At 42.4% G+C, this 22,903-nt stretch overlaps 1 protein-coding gene across 2 annotated transcripts in view; it reads right to left on the reverse strand.

The window, feature by feature from the left end:
• Positions 1 to 22,903, reverse strand: part of disp3 (dispatched RND transporter family member 3) — a 300,294-nt gene that overhangs the window by 56,852 nt on the left and 220,539 nt on the right. For both annotated transcript variants that reach the window (XM_033048014.1, XM_033048013.1), the window contains exons 9-10: positions 4,288 to 4,448; positions 2,832 to 2,993 (exon numbers count right to left, since the gene is read on the reverse strand). In XM_033048014.1, the coding sequence (XP_032903905.1) occupies positions 2,832 to 2,993; positions 4,288 to 4,448 (323 nt within the window). The remainder of the gene's footprint in view (positions 1 to 2,831; positions 2,994 to 4,287; positions 4,449 to 22,903) is intronic.

Here is a 22,903-nt window from a genome sequence, read left to right on the forward strand (position 1 = left end):
ATATTGTTATTTGAGCTAGTGGAATCAAGGGATATGGGGAGTAATCAGGAATGGGGTACTGATTCTGGATGATCGGCCATGATCAGATTGAATGGCGGCACTGGCTTGAAGGGCCGGGTGGCCTCGTCCTGCACCTATTTTCTATGTTTCAATGCTTTTATGATTGGTTTCAATTGGTTTGAAATTTCCACTAAAACAAATCCCAACTCTTGTCTTTTTGGTAATGTGTTCACCTTTGTGAGTCAGCTCTGGATCAATGGAAGCAATCTTGCCTTTGATCAGTCCCACTCTAGAGATTGAACACAATATCAAGGCTGACACTGCAAGGGGGAACACTCTTTGGAAAGAGCAGCACTTTGGGACATCTTTTGGACAAGGAAGGCTTTTTAAATGCAATATTTATTTTGCTCTCACACGAGCTGAAGGCTGCAAAGCCAGAATGGAAACTCAGCTCTGGATCGTGATACAAATCCATATTTAAAAGATTCATGGCTGATAACATCTCCAATTGTATGAGATACACATTAATCTTCAGTCAGACAGGCAGAAACTTCTTTCCCCGGGGTGGAAATGTCCAATACTGGAGGGCAAGGCTCTAAGGTGAGAGAGAAAACATTTAATGGAGATGTGTGTGGCGTTTCTTTTTACAATAGAGTGCTGGGGGCCAGGAATACACTGCTATCAGTGGTGGTTGAGGCAGATAAGATTTAAGAGGCTTTTGGATAGGCACGGAGGTACAGGGAATGGAAGGATATGGATCAAGTACAGGCTGATGAGATCAGTTGAAGTGTAGAAAACAGGCACGTGCCATCAGGGTAGGCACAGTAGGCACTGCCTACCCTGACTAAAATTATAAAGTGGTCATTATTAAATATAAATAGTAAAAGCACAGGAGAATTATGCTTACCTAAGAGATCGATCTCTGAGGTAGGCATAATTCTCCCGTGCCTTTCATCCGCAGTACATGTAATATGTGAAAGTAAGTGCAGCTCACGTGACTTCTATGACAACGGTCTATAAAGGCAACTGAAATTCTGCCTTTCAACCGTGGACTGCGTACTGCGCATGAATTTTTCCAAACATGGATTGTCATTATCTTAAGAGTATCTTAAGAAACAAAGAGAGAAGAATGGAGTTTGTGTACAAATAATGTTGTAAGTAAATTTTTTTGAGTTATATGTTTTAAAATACCGTATTTCCCAGCAATGAAGACACTATTTTTTACCCAAAAATAAGGCACAAAAATGTACCTACGTCTTGGAGGCTGAAGGTTAGGTTGTTTGCCAAGAAATATAGACTTGGCTATCCCTCAGTAGCCAAGTCTATCCCTCATTGCTGGCAGCTGATGGGAAGCGGCTGTAAAAGGACAGCACCGCTGGGGGGGAGAGGGTGGGGCGGGGGGGGGAAAGAGTTCCTTTCACAGCGTGTGGGGAGTCTGGCATTAAACTTGTCCCGGTGTGTTCCTGTTTTTCCCACCATCTCTCCACCTGCTGTCACCTTCCACCCCCCACCCATTCAGGCATTCAGAATGGAGGTGGTTTGGAGATTTGGGTAAATTGAATTGTTACTTTCCTTATTTTTATTTATTTTTGAGCGTGAGAAATTCTATGTCCCGCCAGCCTTTTTTTCAAAATTTAGCAACTCAAAATGGGGGTGTGTCTCCGACGCAGGAGCGTCCTCATTGCCGGGAAATACGGTACTTTATTTAGAGATATGGCTTTTGAAAACAAATTACTTTATAAAAGTCGACTGACACCTTACGGAGAGGAGAACAATCTGCGCATGCGCGGTTTAAGATTTTTTTTTAAAAGCCGACTGACTGCCTACCCTGAGTAATTACTCATGGCACGTGCCTGGTAGAAAGGAACTGCAAATGCTGGTTTATACCGAAGATCGACACAATGTGCAGGAGTAACTCAGCGAGTCAGGCAGCCTCTTGGGAGAAAAAAGATGGGTGATGTTTTGGGTTGGATGTTTCTGAAGAAGGGTCCCAACCTGAAGCATCAACCATCCTTTTTCTCCAGAGATGCTGTCTGACCTGCTGAGATAATCCATAAATGCCCCTGTCCCACTTAGGAAACCTGAACGGAAACCTCTGGAGACTTTGCGCCCCACCCAAGGTCTCCGTGCGGTTCCCGGAGGTTGCAGGTAGTGGAAGCAGGTAGGGAGACTGACAAAAACCTCCGGGAACCGCACGGAAACCTTGGGTGGGGCGCAAAGTCTCCAGAGGTTTCCGTTCAGGTTTCCTAAGTGGGACAGGGGCATTACAGCGCTTGCAATGCTGGAGACCCGGGTTTGATCCCGACTACGGGTGCTGTCTATACGGAGTTTGTATGTTCTCCCCGTGACCTGCGTGGGTTTTTGCCAAGATCTTCGGTTTCCTCGCACAGGTATGTAGGTAAATTGTTCAAGAAGGAACTGTGGATGCTGGAAAAATCAAAAATAGACAAAACATGCTGGAGAAACTCAGCGGCAGCATCTATGGAGCAAAGGAATAGGCGACGTTTCGGATCTCGACCTGAAGCGTCGCCTATTCCTTCTCTCCATAGATGTTACCTCATCCGCTGAGCTTCTCCAGCATTTTTTGTTTACTATGTAGGTAAATTGGCTTGGTTAATGTGAAAATTGTCCCTACAGTGTGGAGGATAGTGTGGGGATCACTGGTTAGCACAGACCCGGTGGGCCGAAGGGCCTGTTTCCATGCTGTATCTCTAAAATTGAAAAACTAAAAATTGTGGGCTGTCGGGCCCATTCCTGTTCTATGTTCAAAATCCATCAAAACAAGATGAGGTTTCCCTCCACAGATCAACAATAAACTATTTAATTCTTACCTAAGATTATCCATTTACCCTTCACTGCAGGGAGTGCAATAAAATAGTAAAGTGCATCCTGTAGCCATGTGATTAGCTGTCCTGGATGGTGCATCCCATTGTTAGGTGGCTGAGCTTCTGGTGCCAGTGAAACCAAGGGTTCTTCTCCATTGTCCAAAGAGGCTTTAAAGAAAAAAAAAGATCTATTTAAAGAGATATACCTTTATACAATCCTGTTTGGCAAACTCTATTTTTAGCAAAAAAGAGATCATTTGCAAGCAAGCAATAATGGAAAGAATCTAGTTGAAGAGAATAATCTTTCTCCTGGGCGATATATTGGGAAGATGCAACAAACTTCATATGCTACATGGGGGCCCAATTCCAACATTCAAAAGACACTTGGACATGTGCATGGATGGGAAAGGTTTGGACGGATATGGGCCAGGCGGAAGCAGAAGGGACAAGATCAGTTAGGCAACTGTTGGCATGCATGGGTTGGGCTGAAGGGCCTGATTCCTTGCTGTATGGCAAAGGGGTTCTTCAGCAAAGCCGCTCAGTTCCCATGATTGAGAATGCTGTAAATCTTATGAAGACATTCAGCCCATGCTGGCTGCCAACGTATTAGACCCATTCCCCTGTCTCTACGGAGTTTGTACGCTCTCCCCGTGACATGCGTGGGTTTTCTCCGGGTGCTCTGGTTTCCTTCCACACTCCAAAGTCGTACAGGCTTGTAGGTTAATTGGCTTCGGTAAAATTGTAAATTGTCCCTAGTGTGTATGTAGCATAATATTAGTGTGCGGGGACCGCTGGTCGGTGCGGTGGGCCAAATTACCTGGTTCCATGCTGTATCTCTAAACTAAACTAAACTATATCTCCTTATGGATCTATTATTGTGTGCCAATGGATCTGGTAATGATTCAGTCATTGCTGCATTTCCCGACAGAATTGTTACCACACCCAAATACTTCACTTGAAGAAGTCGCAATGTTGAATGATGCCATACTTTATTCAAGTACTTGCACATAATGAAATTTAATATCCCATTAAATATTAGTTTAAAATATATATATAAAATTCATAAAATTAAAACATATAAAATTCTTAAGGGATTGGACGGGCTAGATGCAGGAAAAATGTTCCCGATGTTCAGAACCAGGGGTCACAATTTAAGAATAAGGGGTATGCCATTTAGGACTGAGATGAGGAAAAACGTTTTCACTCAGAGAGTTGTGAATCTATGGAATTCTCTGCAACAGGAGGCAGTGGAGGCCAATTCACTGGATGTTTTCAAAAGAGAGTTAGATGTAGCTCTTAGGGCAACGGAACCAAGGATATGGGGAGAAAGCAGGAACGGATTACTGATTTTGGATGTTCAACCATGGTCATATTGGCTGGCTCGATGGGCGGAATGGCCTACTCCTGCTCCTATTTTCTATGGTTAGTTGGAAGAACAAATATTTTTCACAAGGTTTTTCACCTGCTTCTTCCTCAACTGACAGCAGAGGAATATCATCATCCAGATACTGGAGGCTCCCACCGATCAACACTGAATCCTGATCCGTGACCAGCAGTGCATCATCATATTCTGCTGGATTCTGTGCTGAGTTGCTGTTTTTCCTTTTACACTTAAGTTGACAACTGAAACAGAAGTTTAGCAATTAAAATATCCCGATACAGCTGCAAGGGACCATAATTGGAAATTACATTTATATTGCCACTCGTAATCATATGCAAGTCAGCTCACACCAGCAAATGAACACTGTTGAGGCACAAGAATCTGCAGATGGACAATGCAGATGCTGGAAGATCTCCGTTGTATCGTTGGCCCTTCCACTTTCATGGTGTATTTACCGGAACACTCACTTACACCATTTAGGTTATGGTGCAGATGTGGTGAAACAATGAGCAATGTGGCCGATAAATGATTGCTAGATTGGCCTACAGAATAGTCATTAGGTCGGCATGGTGGCGTAGTGGTAGAGTTACTGCCTTATTGCGCCCGGGGCCTGGGTTCGAACCTGACTATGGATGCTTGTCTGTACAGAGTTTATATGTTCTCCCCATGACCTGCGTGGCTTTTCTCCGAGGTCTTTGGTTTCCTCCCACACTCTAAAGACGTACAGGTTTGTAGGTTAATTGGCTGGGTATAAAATGTAAATAGTCCCTAGTGTGTTTAGGTCAGTGTTAATGTGCGGGGATCGCTGGTCGACAGGGACTCGGTCAGCCGAAGGGCCTGTTTCCGCGCTAATAACTAAAAAATAAAAGCATTAAGGTCCAGTTATGCAAAGATTGCCCTTTCAGCAAAAATACCTTGCGGTTCAATTTCACATAATTTCACTGTTTGCAGTGGAAATGTTTGCAATAATGAATGTTTTAGATGAATAAGTAATCACAGACAATAGCTTCTACCGTTCTGTATTTTATCTGCGCATGTGAGTGTTGAGGTAGATAGATACAAAATCAAGCCGGTCTGGCAGCATCTCTGAAGAAAAGGAATAGGTGACATTTTGGGTCAGATTTCAAGAATGGTCAAAACGCTGCCTATTCCTTTTCTCTAGAGATGCTGCCTGACCCGCTGAGCTACTCCAGCATTTTGTATCTATCTTTGGTATAAACCTGCAGTCCCTTCCTACATACTGAGTATTGTGGTAGTTGCGTGCACATCCCTCCCCCCCCCCCCCATTATAATGGTGAGTACAGTTAGCCTCTATGCAAATTCTGGTGCAGCAACATTCATAATGCAAGCCCAAGGTTCATGCCAGGGGCCGCTGGTCTATTCTCTGTACTAATATGTTCCATAAGTTATCAAGATTCAAGAATGAGAATACCAGATTTATGTTCTTAACTTGCACCCCAGCAGTATGAACATTGACTTCTCTAACTTCAAGTAGCCCTTGCTTTCCCTCTCTCTCCATCCCCTCCCCAGTTCTACCACCAGTCTTACTGTCTCCGTCTACGTTTTATCTCTGTACCGCCCAGTCCCCTGACATCAGTCTGAAGGAGGGTCTCGACCCGAAACGTCACGCATTCCTTATCTCCAGAGATGCTGCCTGTCCCGCTGAGTTACTCCATCATTTTGTGTCTATCCAGATTTATGTTCATTGTTTAAACAGCAACAGAATTACACGCTAATAAATACATAACCAAAAAAAATAATGGATTTCATTGGGTGTCTATCCTGGGAAAAGAAGTAAAGAAAGCTGATGTGAAAATACTCTTGGGAGTGTAGCACTGCCAGACTCCAGAGTCTACAAATTCTGTGTTGGAAACCAGTGGTATGTGCTGATTCCATTTCAAAGGAACCAGTAAATGGATGCAGCAGGGTATCAATGGTAAACATTAAAAATCAGTGCTATGTTCTTTGAAACTACATTCCCATAATAGTGTTTTCCTTTAAGAAATGCAAACATCAATTAAGGACTTTTCTAATTATCCGCACAATGAATGAATTGCTAGGATGCAGTAATTATTTACTGGAGATTACAGGAGCGATATAAAATTAGCCCACTCTACCAAAAATAAATGACATTCTATTTTTTTAACAACAAAGGGAGAATAGAACAAATCATTATATTAAAACACTCTTCAGACAATTACATTTCAAACTGATAGCCCTGTCCCACGGTGCAAGTTCATTCAAGTGCTCTCCCGAATTAAAAAAAAATCAAATTCGTAGTAAGCACGGAGAATGAACGCAGCGGGTACTTCGGAGCTCGGGGACGTCTCTTAGCGGCTCGTAACGCTAACGGCAGGTACTCGGGAAGACTCGCTAATGGCAGGTAAGCACAGACTCGTTGAAAAACGTTGAAAAATGTCCACGAGAGCCCCGAGTACCGACGAGTGGCCATTGCCGTAAATCTTCGAGTTCGAATCAGGGCAAACTCGGGACAGCTCTTGGAATGAACTCGCACCGTGGGGCAGGGCTATGACACGTCTCACTCCAAACATCTAGTTAGTGTGTTAGAATCTGTGCAATACTTTGACCAGTGCTATTACTTAGCAGTTGCAAGTCCTACCCTCCTAAAAAAAAAAATGATAATTACAGACAGAAGGGGGAGAAAAAAAGGTCAGAATTTAAGCTGATGTACAAGCATTAAATCTGCATCATGTAAATCATCTTATTACACTGTACTATTAATTTGTCTTCTTGATTATTTTGAAATAATTATTTTGGATTATCCCCACATACCCCACAAAGCTGTCTAATGTCGATGTGACCAATGACTACATATGCTTTGAACAGCATGAGGTGAAACTTTTTCACCCAGAGAGTTGTGGAATTCTCTGCCACAGAAGGCAGTGGAGGCCAATTGACTGGATATTTTCAAGGAGTTAGATTTAGCTCTTAGGGCTAAAGGAATCAAGGGATATGGGGAAAAGGCAGGAATGGGGTATTGATTTTAGATGATCAGCCATGATCATATTGAATGGCGGTGCTGGCTCAAAGGGCTGAATGGCCGACTCCTGCACCTATTTTTCAATGTTTCTATGTTCTATGTTTCTATGCTTCAAACGATACATTACTGTTTCCTATACAGATATACAAATCAAGAAGGAAGGAACTGCAAATGTCGGTTTATACTGAAGAGAGACACAAAATGCTGGAGTAGGTCAGGCAGCATCTCTGGAGAAAAAGAATCGGTGAGGTTTTGGATCGGAACCCTTCTTCAGACATACCTAAAAGAAATGACAAATTTTTTTTTTAACAACACTCGGAGAAAATAAATAAATGGAGAATACAAAGGGAGAAGAAGGTTCCAACTTGAAACGTCACATATTCTTTTTCTCCAGCGATTTACAAATTACTTGTTTTATCAAATCTCCATTATGATTACTTTATATCCATTATTAGCAAGTTTTCAAATTTAATTGTTTTTATTGCTTTCTGCATTCTCTAAACTCAGCTTAATAAGAACTCTGTTTTTTTGGAACATGGGAATTAAAAAGGCCTTAAACTGCACTGCAAGGTTTCATCTGCCTTTTCACATCTCAGATGCCACCATAAGACCCCTAATGAAATCTAATTTTATTTATTACTGAGCCAGGTTTGGCCTTGATTCAAGTAATGTTCCTTTAGAGGGGAAGATAACCTGATTGCACTGTAGAACAGGTTAAAATGCAATTACATCACTGTTGGAGCTGAAATCAATGAGCGGCTATTGATTTGAAGAGTTCTTTATTGGCAGAGATGGGTTTTCCTTCACCACGGGCATTGGACAAGAAAACCTCAAGGAATTCATTATTAGGAATCTTCTGGTCAACAGGCAGAGCGAATGTACAACTTAAACCCATGCTGCTACTCATTTACTATCACAAGAAGCAATATATCCAAAGCACAACGAGTAGCTGTATTGCCCAATGAAGAAAAATACACAAGTCTGAAGAAGGGCCCCGACGCCAACTGCCACCTATCCATTTTCTCCAGAGATGCTGCCTGACCCGCTGAGTTACTCCAGCATTTTGTGTCTATCTTTGGTATAAAACCAACATCTGCAGTTCCTTTTTATTATATTTATTTTAGCATTAGAATCTTCTGAAATATTTATAATTTTGATAAGAAAAGGGCAATGCAGAATCATTTATTTCCGACAGAACAATTCTGAGCTTTCTTTCTATGGGTGACCAGCTTATTTCCTAAGGTATTGGTTATACAATATGCAGTCTACCTGTTTTTATTTGACTATAATATATCCTGTTGCTATAAAAACTTTGAGCAGATATGTTCTTTTGTGATGTGGTGCAAGTAAACATATGCCAACCCCACTTCAAGGCTAGAGTTAATGGATGTATTTCTGTAATGCTGTGCATAATGGCAAGCTCTTTACCCATTACTGACTCCTGCAAATGTACTTGCTCTACAAGATGCATTTTACTTGCTCTACAAGATGTACACCAGGCAGAAGTTGGTCAGATTAAAAACATCAATCACTAGCTGAGAAAGTCAAGTTTGCTCAAGTAACATAAGGAATATAAAAACATAATTGAGCAGTCTACATGGGCCATTGAGAGCATCTTTGCCATTGAACAAGAAAGTCATAGTAGAACATGTAACCTAATCTTGTATTTCAGTGCAATAACAGAGGATTACTGCCTCAGCAGAGCCATGCCCTTCTGGAGACTATCCTACACACACTAGGGAATTTTCACACATACCAAGCCAATTAACCCACAAACCAGCACATCTTTGGAGCGTGGGAGGAATCATAGATCTTAGAGAAAACCCACGCGGTCACGAGGAGAACTTACAAACTCCGTACAGACAGCACCCGTAGTCAGGATCGAACCCGGGTCTCCACCGCTGCACCACCATGATCATAGCTCATCTGCTCCTCTGCCTCAGGCCTCAGCTCTGCTTCTGTGCCAGTTCCCCAGAGCCCTCAATTGTGCTGTTCTGTGATGCTCGCAAGATCTACATCTTTGTGGGAATTTTAGGAGGATATTGCCAGAACCTGAGGTTCTGAGCCATCGGGAGAGGTTGGGCAGGCTAGGATTTTATTCCTTCGAGCGCAGGAGGCTGAGGGGTGATCTTATAGAGGCATATAAAATCATGAGGGGAATAGATAGGATGACTGCAGAGAGTGCTTTTTCCCAGAGTAGGGGATCAAGGGCCCGGTGACATAGGTTTAAGATAAGAGGGGAATTATTTAATAGGAACTCGTAGTGGCAACTTTATCATGCAGAGGGTGGCGGGTATATGGAACTAGTTGCCAAAAGAAGTAGTTTATACAGGTACTATAATGCCATTTAAAATACATTTGGATAGGTACATGAATAGGAAAGGGTTCAAGTTCAAGTGAGTTTATTGTCATGTGTCCCTGTATAGGACAATGAAATTCTTGCTTTGCTTCAGCACACAGAACATAGTAGGCATTTACTACAAAAGGTCATAGGAATATTGGCATACACAGGCAAGAGGGACTAGCGTAGATGGGGCATTTTGGTCGGCGTGGACAAGTTGAGCCGAAGGGCCTGTTTCCATGCTGTATTACTCAACAAGTAGATTAGATTAGATTATTCCTTTAATAATCCTTTTCAGGAAATTACAGTGCCACGACAGCTTCAAGACAAACATAACACCACGCTTTCATACATAACAAGTTAAAATACGTTAAAATACAAGTTAAAATACAATTAATTTAAAAAAAGTGCAGTTATTTATGCTCATTATAAAGTCTTATAGCAGCTGGTAAACAGGACTTCCTGTATCTCTCCGTTTTGCACATTGGTGCAATCAGCCTCTGGCTGAAGATGCTGCTCTTGATCACCTTCAGGGCATGGAGTGGGTGAGTGGGGTTTGTCATTATGGAACCTAGTTTATTTAGAGTTCTGGCCTCTGCCACCTGCTGGACCGTTCGTTGCTCAGCCCCGACCACTGAGCCGGCCTTCCTGATTAGTTTGTCCATGATTAGTAGGATCGAACAGAGTGGCATTCTTCAGCAACAAACTAATTTCTAGATTAAGGATCTTATATAGCTGCTGTGTTAATCATAACCCACCATAACTTTAAAGACGGGCTTGCACAATGGGATGAATTGGTCAGATTATTGTGAATAGATGGTTCAGAGGGAACCACTGCTTGTTTAGTTCCAGCGTTGAACAGGATCCTGACTTTAGACACAAAAAGGCTGGAGTAACTCAGCGGGTCAGACAGCATCTCTGGAGAAAAGGAACGGGAGAGTCAGGGGTGTCAGTCTGAAGAAGGGTCTCAACCCAAAACATCACCTATCCCTTTTCTCCAGAGATGCTGTCTGACCCGCAGAGCAACTCCAGCTTTTTGAGTCTATCTTCGGTTTAAACCAGCAGTTCCTTCCTACACATTTTGTAGGACCCTGAATTTCATGTCTGTCTCACAGAAGCTGGGGATACACTGGCTGTATAGAAGCAGGAGGGCAGTTGTACTCAGCTTCTTGCTCCTAAGCTCTGTGTCATGGAGACCTGGGGTAATGAGATCACAAAGCCTCATAGTAAGGGTCAACTCATGTTATTTTAGTTTAACTATATTTACGTTCTTTATTGGTAAATTTTACAAAGAGTGCAGAAAATAAATTGCAAAATAAGACAAAGTAAAGGGATCATTTTGAAAATAGGCAGATAGGTAGCAGAAAAATGTGATAATAGTAACTAAAGCATAATACAGTGGATACACATGTATTGGCAATGTAATATAAATACAATACAACATAATACAATACAATATAAATGATACAATGATATTTTGGTTCAAAAAGATGAAGTAGTAGATGCAAATCCTCTGGTGATTCTGAATCAGTGTATAGATAAAACTAAAACACCATTGGGATGTCTAGGGACTTTAAATTCAATGGAAAGTGCTAAACAATAAATTCAAGGCTGAAAGTGATCAGGAGAGGATATTTCAGTTTCCTTTTTCCCTGATCACTGTGGGTATTCTTGACCTCAGCCAGATTACATGTTTTTCTGGGGGGAATGTCAGATGGAGTAAGATAGAGAGATCAATGAGCATAAAGGACCTGTCCCACTTAGGCAATTTTTTTCAGCGACTGCCGGAGACTGTCATAGTTGTAGCAGGTCGCTGACAAACCGGCAACTGGACCCCACTACGACAATGTCTACGTCAACCTACCACCTCGTCGATACTAAGCTTCCGACAACCGGCGACCCATTCGGACGCCCACCTACGCCGGAAGCTTGCGTCCTTTTCAGGACGGACGATGACAGCGATGTCAACATTTGAAACATGGAAGATGGACACGAAAGAAGAAGAAGAAGCATCAGCGACAACCTACGTCACCTGGCGACAAGCAATGTCATCCTGCCGACAAGCTACAACAGCACCTACATAAGGAGAAGTCAAGCTACGCTCATTGGCGTCAAGCCAACTGTCGCTGACTGTCACCGACTGTCGCCGAAACGTTTTGAACATTTCAAAATCCTGCATCGACCAGTAAAATGCTACGACTCTTTGGGCGACTGAGGAGACGACTCATGACCATACAGGCGACACCCCGGTAACCATGTGGCGACAGCCTAGTCGCCTGTAGTCGCCTAAAAAATCGCCTAAGTGGAACAGGCTGATCCACTGAGTTCCTTCACCAATTGTTTTTTGACTGATTGCACTATCCCTCTCCTGAGATGCAACAGTTTTTTTGTGGCATCAATGGCACGGAAATACCCCCCCCGAGTCCCATCCGCTCCACACCAACTATCAGGCTTCCCATTGACACTAACAATGTTACTCTTCCTATATTTCCATCAGCCCCCTACTGAACCCAGATTCTGTCACTCGCCTACGCACTTGGGACAATCTACAGCTGCCATTGAATACATCAACTCACACGTCTGTGGGATGTTGGAGAAAATAGGAGCAACTCAAGGAAAACTCACACAGTCACATTGGTGAACATGTAAACTCCACACAGACAAAAGCAGAGTCAGAATTGAACCTGGGAGTCTTCAAGCTGTGAGACTACTCATTGTGCTACCACACTTATTTGTTTACATATTTCGTTTGGTTTAATTGAGAGATACAATGTGGAAACAGGCCCTCCAGCTCACTGAGTTTGCGCTGACCAGCAATCCCTGCACGTTAACACTACTCTACACACACTGGGGACAATTTACATTGATACCAAACCAATTAACCTACAAACCTGTACATTGTTGGAGTGTGGGAGGAAACCGAGAGATCTCGAGGTCACAGGGAGAACATACAAATTACGTACAGTCAGCACCCATAGTCAGGATCGAACCCGCATCTCTGACTCTACCACCATGCCGCCAGATTGTCCATCTGTCCTCCTGACATGTATCCAGTTTGTACATGAACTAGTCAGTGAGCACACCTACAGTTCAATAAGATGCTTTACTCTTTTCTCTTTTCTCTGGAGCTAACTCTTTTATCTTTTTAGCTTCATCGGATACTGAATTTTAAGGTATTTGAAGGAGAAGCTAATTGTGTTATTTTTTATAGATTTTCCTTGGAGAAACACATTTTTCATCAAAAAGATCCAAATACAATTGAAAATGAAACATTTAGAAATCCTTCTCATTAAAATTTTGCAATAATGTTGTCAATTTCTCCATTCAAGATGGCATTTCAATTTCTATTTCCCTTCAGCTTTGCACTGATATAATGAAATACTCCCATTTAATGAGCTCACAGCAAATAAATGACAGCAGGCTTCATTCAAAAGATATGAAAAATGTAACGTCTAATTTACAGACATTGACAGGATGCATTTTCAAAGACAGCAACTCTACCGCTGCACCACAGTGTATACTTCACAAGGATATTTTGACTGTAAAGCTGTCTAGGACATTCAAGAGCTGCATTAATGTAGGACTATCTTTCCCACATCTATGTATCAAAAATCAAACAATGTTTCACTGGTAAAATCTGGAGCGGTGGAAGAAGTGGAAGGACTTCATTATTTATTCATCTACTGTATTTTCATTGTTTCCGCCTTCACTCCACTCGAGATGGTACTGGGGCGCAGCAGTAGAGTTGTTGGCTTACAGTGCCAGAGACCTGGGTTTGATCCTGACTATGGGTGCTGTCTGCACGGAGTTTGCACACTTTCCCTGTGACCACGTGGATTTTTCCCCCCGAGTGCTGGGTAAAATTGTAAACTGTCCTTAAAGTGGAGGATAGTGCTAGTATAGGTGGTCGGCGCGGACTCGGTGGGCAGAAGGGCCTGTTTCCGCACTGTATCTCTAAAGTCTGAGGTCTACATTTTAATTGTGTATCCGACCCATGAGGCTGCAACTGTATTCACGTTAAAGAAAAGTATGCACTCCTGCTTTAAATTGCAATCCGTGGCTCCAAGTGAGGATTTAAGGCTCCGCATAAAGAGCTAATTTATCTCCATCTGGGGCTGGGAATACTTTGCAGCACGAGTAGAATTTTATATTTGTTGGGGTCTTCAGAGGTCAGCTCTCACTTGAACATAAGGAATGGGAGCTGGAGTACGCAGCCTATCCTCTCAGACCTGCTCTGCTTTACAGTAATATTGTGGTTAATGAGAAAGGCCAACGAGATCATGGCTCTTATCTCAACATCACTTTTCTGCACCAAGCACATATCCCTTGACTCCTCCAAATATTCAGACATCTATCTACCACTGTCCCACATATACAGCGACTGAGATTTCATTACTCCCTGGGTAGGGAATTTCAATGATTTCAATCTACCATCTCTGATGTTTCTTTTTACATCAATCCTGAAAGACCGATCCCTGGTTCTCGGCACCAGAGGAAATATCATCCCTGCCTCTGTCTTGCCGAGCTCTGTAAAGGTACTGTCTATATTTCAGAGTCATTTGATCACGAGTTCAAGCTGTGTTTGAGAGAATTATGCAATACTGTTACATTTCTGTTTCAATCTGTAGTTTCAATTGTCTATTGAAGGTAGGCAGCCCTGTCTTTTATTAGAACGTTAAATTAAAGCCTTTTTGACTCTTTCCTGCATGTAAAATATCTACATGGAGAGCAGGAGAAGGCAACCACATTATCATACATTGTGACATTGCCTCAAAGATATATCTATGTGCTGAGGTATAGATCACAAGTTATAGCAGTAGAATTAGGCCATTTGGCCCATCAAGCCCACTCTGTCATTCAAGCATGGCTGATCTCTGCCTCGTAATTCCATTTTCCTGCTTTCTCCCCATAATCCTTGACACGAACCGTTCTAATCAAGCATCTGTCTCTGCATCATGAATCATGCATCTCTGCCTTAAGAATATCTACTGACTTGGCCTCCACAGCCTTCTGTGGCAAAGAATTCCACAGATTAACTGCCCTCTGACTAAAGAAGTTCCTCCTCACCTTTCTAAAAGAGCGCCCTTTAATTCTGAGGCTATGACCTCTGATCCTAGACTCTCCCACCAGTGGAAACATCCTTTCCACATCCACTCTATCTATGCCTTTCATTATTCTGTAAGTTTCAATGAGGTCCCCCTTCAATCTTCTAAACTCCAGCGAGTAGAGGCCCAGTGCTGTCGAACACTCATCATATGCTAACCCTCATCATATTCTCTGGACCCTCTACAGAGCCAGCACATCCTTCCTCAGATATGAGGCCCAAATTTGCTCACAATACTATAGTGATACTTGTACTGAACTGTGTATAAAAATGAATTTCAGTGTACTTTCGTACAAGTGATAATGAAATACCATTGACTGTTCTTCAAAAACATATCACTGGCTGTGCAGAAATTAACCACGATGAGGGTCTGGTCTGTTCTGCTGACCTAATCTGATTACAGGTACTTAAAATAAAACCTTGATGAAGGGTCTCGACCCGAAACGCCACCTATTCCTTTTCCCCTTTCCTCCAGAGAAGCTGCCTGATCCGCTGAGTTACTCCAGATTTTGTGTATATCTTAAGCATTATGAGGATGTACCAGGCATGATATACATGCAAATTAAAATAGAAAATGCTGGAAATACTCAGCAAACCGAGCAGTATCTGTCGAAGAAGAAACAGAGCTAATGTTGTCGCCTAAAGCTAATATTCAAAACTTAAGAAGATACCATGGAAATGAGCTAGCATCGATCACTCATTCTTCATTCTTCACCAGAAAATGGTCACATTCTCAACATCCACAAGGAAGTTGTTGAATAAGGTTCACTGATATAACCATAGAAATACAAATACAAAGTGAGTGCTAGGAATCATGTTCCTAGTTTTGCGAAGACAGCAATGAATGAATGAATTAATCAATTAATTAATTAATTGCCATCCCTTTTATTTAACGAAGGCAAGCTGAAATTTAAATAAAATTGCACATTATTTTCAGGTCTTGAGGATTGTAATGGTTTAGATGTTTCTTGTGGAACTGGGTAGAGGGGTAGGGGTTGTGGTGGAGATACTGTGATTAAACTCAATAAAAACTCAACAGAATGAGGAGGGAGATTACAGTGAGTGCTGACCTGGTCTGATTCCAGGTACTTAAAATGTTAATACCAAATTCATTTAACACAGCTGTTGTTTCACAAATAACATCTGCTCCGTGCAATAATCTGGTTTAGTTTTGATTTCCTCTGAGGGCTGGAATGGGATTGTCAATAGTATTTTTTCCCTTTCTGCTGTTGGGTTAGTTTGGTTTTAGTTTAGTGATACAGCATGGAAGCAGGCCCTTCGGCCCACCGAGTCCGCACCGACCAGCGATCCCCGCACACTAACACTATCCTACACGCACTAGGGACAATTTTACATTTACACCAAGCCAATTGACCTGCAAAGCTGTACATCTTTGGAGTGTGGGAGGAAACCGAAGATCTCGGAGAAAACCCACGCAGGTCACGGAGAGAACGTAAAACTCCGTACAGACAACACCCATAGCCAGAATCGAACCCGGGTCACTGGCACTGCAAGCGCTGTAAGGCAGCAACTCTACCATTGCGCCACCGTGCCTCCCATTTGTTCTTGTTTCATCTGAGGAGATTGCAAGGCTTAGAGGATGTGGAACAAAGAACACAAATGTGGGACAGGTTTTATGAATGGATAGGAGGCTAAGTCAAGGCCATCTTCCTTCACTGGGACCACCTCAGATCTGGAAGTTATGAGGCATGGATCAATTATCTTCATCCATACTGATTGCATGATCACTTATATTATTCACATGGGAAGGAACAAATAGTGCAGACAGTGATACTTGTACTGAACTGTGTATAAAAATGCATAAAAACATTGCGGAGAACAATGTTCACACTTTGATAGAGGTCACATCAATGTCATCGACCTGAAGGTTAACTCTGTTTCTCTCTTTATAGGGGCTGCCTGACCTGACAAGTATTGCCAGCATTTTCATTCTTCTTTCATGTAGTACAGCATCATGAAATACTGAAGATAGACACAAAATGCTGGAGTAACTCAGCGGTTCTGATTTTCCACATGTGAAGTCTATCTAAAATTGTTGATATCATCGTGAACTAGTGGAAAAGTTAATTTTGAATTGCGTGACATTGAAAACAGATGCGATATAATTCATTTTCTAGACACAGGTGCCTTCTCATAGCAGTATACTTGCAACACTGGAATTTAAGTACAATCAGAACTAAAACGACAGTGGCATCAAACCAGCAATGCATCTATATGGATGCATGTTCGCTCTCTGCAGATCCAAATTCAATGCTTTCCAAAACATTGTTCAAATATTCATAAGTACTGACATTTTTGTTTCAGTCATTTCACTATGTATAATGTAAATTATGCGTTTCTTTGTTATATGAGACTTTGATTTTGCTTTAGAATGGAACAAAAGGGACTCCATTTCCTATCAAAGGGCACTGTTAACACAAATACCCCTAGCAATTTGAAATGGAACAGATAAATTGAAAATACTCGGCATGCCGGTCAGCATCTTTCTGATAAAAGGTGACTGACCTGAAACATCAACACTGTTTGCTTCTCTAACTATGCTGCCTGGCTTGCTAAGTATTTTTGCTAGATTTTGTTTTGTTATTTTAAATTATTCCACTGTATGCCCTCACAGACAAAATATCTCTTGGCATTATTTAAAGAATGGGGTTGTTCTCCAGGCATCCAATGTAACAGTGATCCCGACCCAAACAGCAATATCAATGTTGCCCATTGCAGTGAGAACACTATTTTCTGACTATGGTTCGGAAGAAGCATTGAGGTCATGAAAGGTGCTATACTCTGCAAGCACTTTCTTTATAACTTTTCATTTCTATTAAATTATTTAAGAGCTAAATTGGTCTCGGTTGCTTGCCGCAGCAGCCTTTTGCCCATAGGGTGTTCAGCCAAACATTGCCAAATTAGTCAATAAATAATGTCTCTTTAGTCATTGGCAAGTGAACAATCACAAACATTCCACTTTTGGCTGATGCTACCTGACCAGAGCGTTTCCAACACTTTCTACTTGAGATACATATGACCCACAAAGGATTGCAATTTGTCACGTGGGCATTGCAAGGGTTATCCCCAAAACACTTGGGTATTGCAAGGGTTCCTTCCCACAAAAAAAACATATGTAATAATCAAAATTAAATTAAACCTGGGCAACACCGCGGCAAAGCAGTAGAGCTACTGCCTTACAGCTGCCAATGACCCGGCACCGATCTTGACTAGGGGTATTTGTCTATACAGAGTTTGTACGTTCCCCCCGTGACCTGCGTGGGTTTTCTCTGAGATCTTCGGTTTCCTCCCACACTCCAAAGACGTACAGGTTTGTAGGTTAATTGACTTGGTATAAATTTATGAATGTAAAATTGTTCCCAGTGTATGTTGGACAGTGTATTAGTGTGCGGGGGTTGTAGGTCGGTGCTGACTCGGTGGGCCGAAGGGCCTGTTTCTGCACTTTATCTCTGAAGTAAACTAATAATGCAGAAGTGATAAAAATGCACATCCACGACCAGCAAGCCCCACAATTGAAAGGCAGGTGACCATTTCTCCAAAATCCCCAACATCATCTTTCTTTTTAATGCAGATCAATGTCCAGAATGCACTAAACATCAATTTATCTTCTCTTGTTTCTCCGCATTCACACCGCCTTAGAAAAGAGTGATAAGGAAAGGGTACATGACAAAATACCAGCAATTGGATTTTAGTCACATCACTGATACCAAGGTTTTCGATTCAGGTCTAAGCAGAATGGTATTTTGAACAGACATTTAGCATAGTCCTTCTGAGATTTATAAATACATAATTGAAAAAGATAACACCATTTACGAAAACTGCTGGGAAGAAAATGAGTCTGCTGTGGAAAATGGTACAATTCCTCTCTATTACATTTCATAGAACACAGCAGAGAAAGGACGTCTACCATCCCTCGCTCCTCTAAGCTTTCTGTGACTGTAGGTTTAATAGATAAATAATTGTACGAGGATAAGGACTGATATTTATGCTAATAACGTCAAATATTCTCTAAAGGAAATCTAAATATTCTGAATATGTCTGACACCATTAGTTTCAATCATGTTGCAATCTTCCAGCTTATGCTCAGCATGATTCTGCACGTCTTATTATAAAAAGGATATTGAAGAATGAAAGAGAGTGCAAAACTGACTTCTTGAAAACGTTCTAGAATTAAAAAGCTCTAGCATTTAACAGTTGACATCTGAGATGTGTCCGAAAAATATATACTAAAAATTTGGAAAGACTTTGAGACAGCATTCACACAGAGAGTGAAGACTGTTTGGGGAGGAACAAGAGGATTGCATGAGTCAGTCATCAAGAAATCAAATAATTAAAATACAACTTCTTTATCCAGAATTTAAATCTCCTGATGGCGGGCCATGGTTGAGGCCCTTGATTAACGTATTAGAGATGGATTTAGATAGGCAAATGACGGGCATCAAAGGGTTAGCCTTGCAGAAAGTCTGAAAGAACCTGACATGTGCTGTAATTGTTATATGGTTATATGGTTATTATATGGACATGAAACATAAACAACAACATCGACAAGGAGGAGTGGTGGCGCAGCGGTAAAGTTGCTGCCTTACAGCGTAGAGACTCGGGTTCGATTCTGACTATGGGTGCTGTCGGTACGACGTTTGTACATTCTCCCCATGACCACGTAGGTTTTCTCCGAGATATTCAGTTTCCTCCCACACTCCAAAGATGTGCTGGTTTGTAGGTTAGTTGGATTGGTACCAATGTAAAATTGTCCCTAGTGTGTGTAGAATAGAGTTAATGTGCAGGGATCGCTGGTCAGCGCGGACTCGATGGGCCAAAGGGCCTGTTTCCTCGCTGTATCTCTAAACTAAACTAAACCAACCTAACACCAAACTTCTTGTTCCACAAGAAGACCTTTACAGAAGGTCTACAACCTGAAATGCTCCTCCATTGTGCCTCCATTATACATGCTGCCTGACGTACATAGTCTGAAGAAGGGTCCTGACCCAAAGCTTCACCTGTCTATTCCCTCCACAGATGCTGCCTGACCCGCTGAGCATTTCCCGCACTCTGCTGCTCTCCTCTGACAGGTCATTCCCCCCCCCCCGGTCCCCCCAAAAAAGTATCTCAAAAGCTTATACTTGTTCTGGGGGGGGAATAGCCACAGGGAATTCATGCACTCTTTACTTACTCCCTTTCCTGGTGATCACTTGGCTATGATCACCTCACTATATCACTAATGGCACTTCATTTTGCAATGTGGACATTACATATATTTATAAAAAAGGAAGCTGTTTCCTCAGTTTCCTACCAATAGCATTTAAAAAAAAGTAATTGCTCATTCATTAAATTGCTGATTTTAAAATCCAGCTGTGCACAAAATGGGAAATGCATTGTGCCTGTTTAACTGTGCAATTAAAAGCAATTAATACTACATGAAGCACTTGGAAATGCTGTAAGTCATCTGGGCTATTTAAAAAGCTTCTCTGAAAAAATGTAATAGATTAGGGAAATTCTGTAAAAAATATCACGTGGTTCAAGTACCTATTGTTGAATGAAGATAAATTATTTCATGGATGCCCATTATAAATATTTTTTCAGGGTAATGTTATGTCGAGAGATGGTTAAGCTCAAGGGAGACTGACACTCAAAGCATTGCAGATTTTCTAGGTGCTAACCAGCTCTAAACGAGCATGCTATTAACAAAATATGAGCCGTGGTGTTGGATAAAAATTAGCATCATACGACCCAAATTATATTTGCAGTTCAAATTGGATCATATGCATCGAGTCTCAATGCAAACCAGTTTGTTTGATATTCCCTGGAATCAGACTTGCATCTAAGGGTAGACACAAAATGATGGAGTAACTCAGCGGGTCAGGCCGCTGAAAAAAATAGGTGACGTTTTGGGTCGAGACTCTTCTCCAGACTCAGTCAGGTAGAGAGAAACTAGGTGTGAAAAGGTACAGAACAAATCAGAGCCGGCATCGATGCCCCCAGGAGCCCACAATGGTCCATTGTTGGCTGTGGAGGAGTAGTTAACAAAGGGATAAAAGAATGAAATGAGCAGATGGATGTCTGAAGAAGGGTCTGGACCCGAAACGTCACCCATTCCTCTATCCAGAGATGCTGTCTGACTGCTGAGTTACTCCAGCATTTTGTAGACACAAAATTTCAGAGTAAACCAGCACTTACAGTTCCTTTCCACACGGTGAAACGGCCAAGATGACTAGGGTGGGAGAGTAACATTATCATTCGCAGCCGTCACTTCAATTTATTCGAATGTACATTGGAACTCAAAACTCAAAACTACAATCATTGTGGAATGGTCTTACTATAACCAGGTACACATTGTGCCTGTGGCTTGCTTTTCTTTTAACTTAAAGGGATCCTCTACAGATACTGGTGGACTTGGCTGGTCACATTCGGAACTGCTCGCCCACCTCTCAAAGTCTGGGGCTGCAGTCTTTCTCCAGCATTTAGCGGTGAAAATACACGCTCACCACAAGTGCTTACATGGTTGTACAGTCGGAAGTACTCAATAGGTCTGGGCATTGTTACGGCCATGGCTGGGCACAAGGATTGCTGCCTTATGCCCGTCCCACTTAGGAAACCTGAACGGAAACCCCAAGGTTTCCGTGTGGTTCCCGGAGGTTCCTGGGGTTTTTTGTCAGTCTCCCTACCTGCAACCACTACCTGCAACCTCCGGGAACCACACGGAAACCTTGGGTGGGGCGCAAAGTCTCCAGAGGTCTCCGTTCAGGTTTCCTAAGTGGGACAAGGGCATTACAGCACTTGCAGTGCCGGAAACCCAGGTTTGATCCTGACCACGGGTGCTGTCTGTACGGAGTTTGTACGCTATCCCCGTGACCGCATGGGTTTTCTCAGAGATCTTTGGTTTTCCTTCCACACTCCAAAGACGTACAGGTATGTAGGATAATTGGCTTGGTGTATGTGTAGATTGTCCCTAGTGTGCGTAGGATAGTGTACGTGTGTGAGGATCGCTGGTCACCACGGACTTGGTGGGCCGAAGGGCCTGTATCCGCATGTATCTCTAGAACTAAAAACACTATCTGACTGCAACAGCTGAGTGCAGACATAATGAGAACCATTGACATACCAGGATAATATAGAAAACAATGTGGGTCTCCTGATCATGAGATAAAATTGGCTACCTCCACTTGGAATGCCTTGCAGTGCATGCCAAGAGTTCATGTGTTGCCCAATCCTGCAAATGAAGAATTGCAATTTGTGCCAGGGATAAATAGAATCGTGGAAAATTTGTGACACAGATGTCCATTTGGCCTATTAAAACTTTATCAGTCAGAAAAGAAGTACCCAGCTTAATTCCATCGTCTAGCACTTGGTCAGTGGTGCTCCAAGTCACACCTTTCAAGGTTTATGTCCAGGTTCTTAAATGTGACAGGGAATTTGTCTCTAAACCCTGTCAGGTAGTGAGTTCCAGAACCCTCATGTCCAGGTGAAAATTCCTTCCTCACCTTCTCTGTAATCCATCTGTCATTAAATCTATGCTCCCTCTAATAAGAGTGATGTTTTGGCCCTCTGGTAAGAGGTACATCCTACTTGAATTGTCGAGGCCACTCATAATTTCCACACACCCTGGTTAAGTCTCACATCAGTCTCTTCTGTTGCAAAGAAACCAAGGCTATCTCGGCCAGATTTTCTTTGCAGCTACAATTTCCCAGACCTGGCGAGATCTTCATAAATCTCCTCTGCACTCTGGGACGGCACGGTGACACAGTGGTAGAGTTGCTGCTTTACAGCGCTATAGACCCGGGTTTGATCCTGGCTATGAGTGCTGTCTGTATGGAGTCGGTACATTCTCCCTGTGACTGCGTGGGTTTCCGCTTTTCTCCCACACGCCATAGACGTACAGATTTGTAAGTTAATTGGCTTCGGTAAAGATTATAAATTGTCCCTGGTGTGTAGGATGGTACTAGTGTAAGGGCGGCACAGACTCGTGGAGCGAGGAGCCTGTTTCCACGTAGTATCTCTGAACTAAACACTCTGTCCAGTGCTTTCACCTCTGCCTTTGGTTACCCACTGTATTCTCAAGGCCCAGTGCAATAAGGAACAGCACCTCATCTTGTATCCAGACCCCCCACTGCCCTTGGCACACAACATTGAATTCAACAATTTCAGATAAACATGCTGCCGGTATTAGTTGATATTCCTCGCGTTCTCTTCACATTTCCATCAACTGCATCCCTCAGTTCCAGTCTGTTCCTTT

The sequence above is a fragment of the Amblyraja radiata genome, chromosome 31 (assembly GCF_010909765.2).
Source record: "Amblyraja radiata isolate CabotCenter1 chromosome 31, sAmbRad1.1.pri, whole genome shotgun sequence".
In the NCBI taxonomy this organism is placed as follows: Eukaryota; Metazoa; Chordata; class Chondrichthyes; order Rajiformes; family Rajidae; genus Amblyraja; species Amblyraja radiata.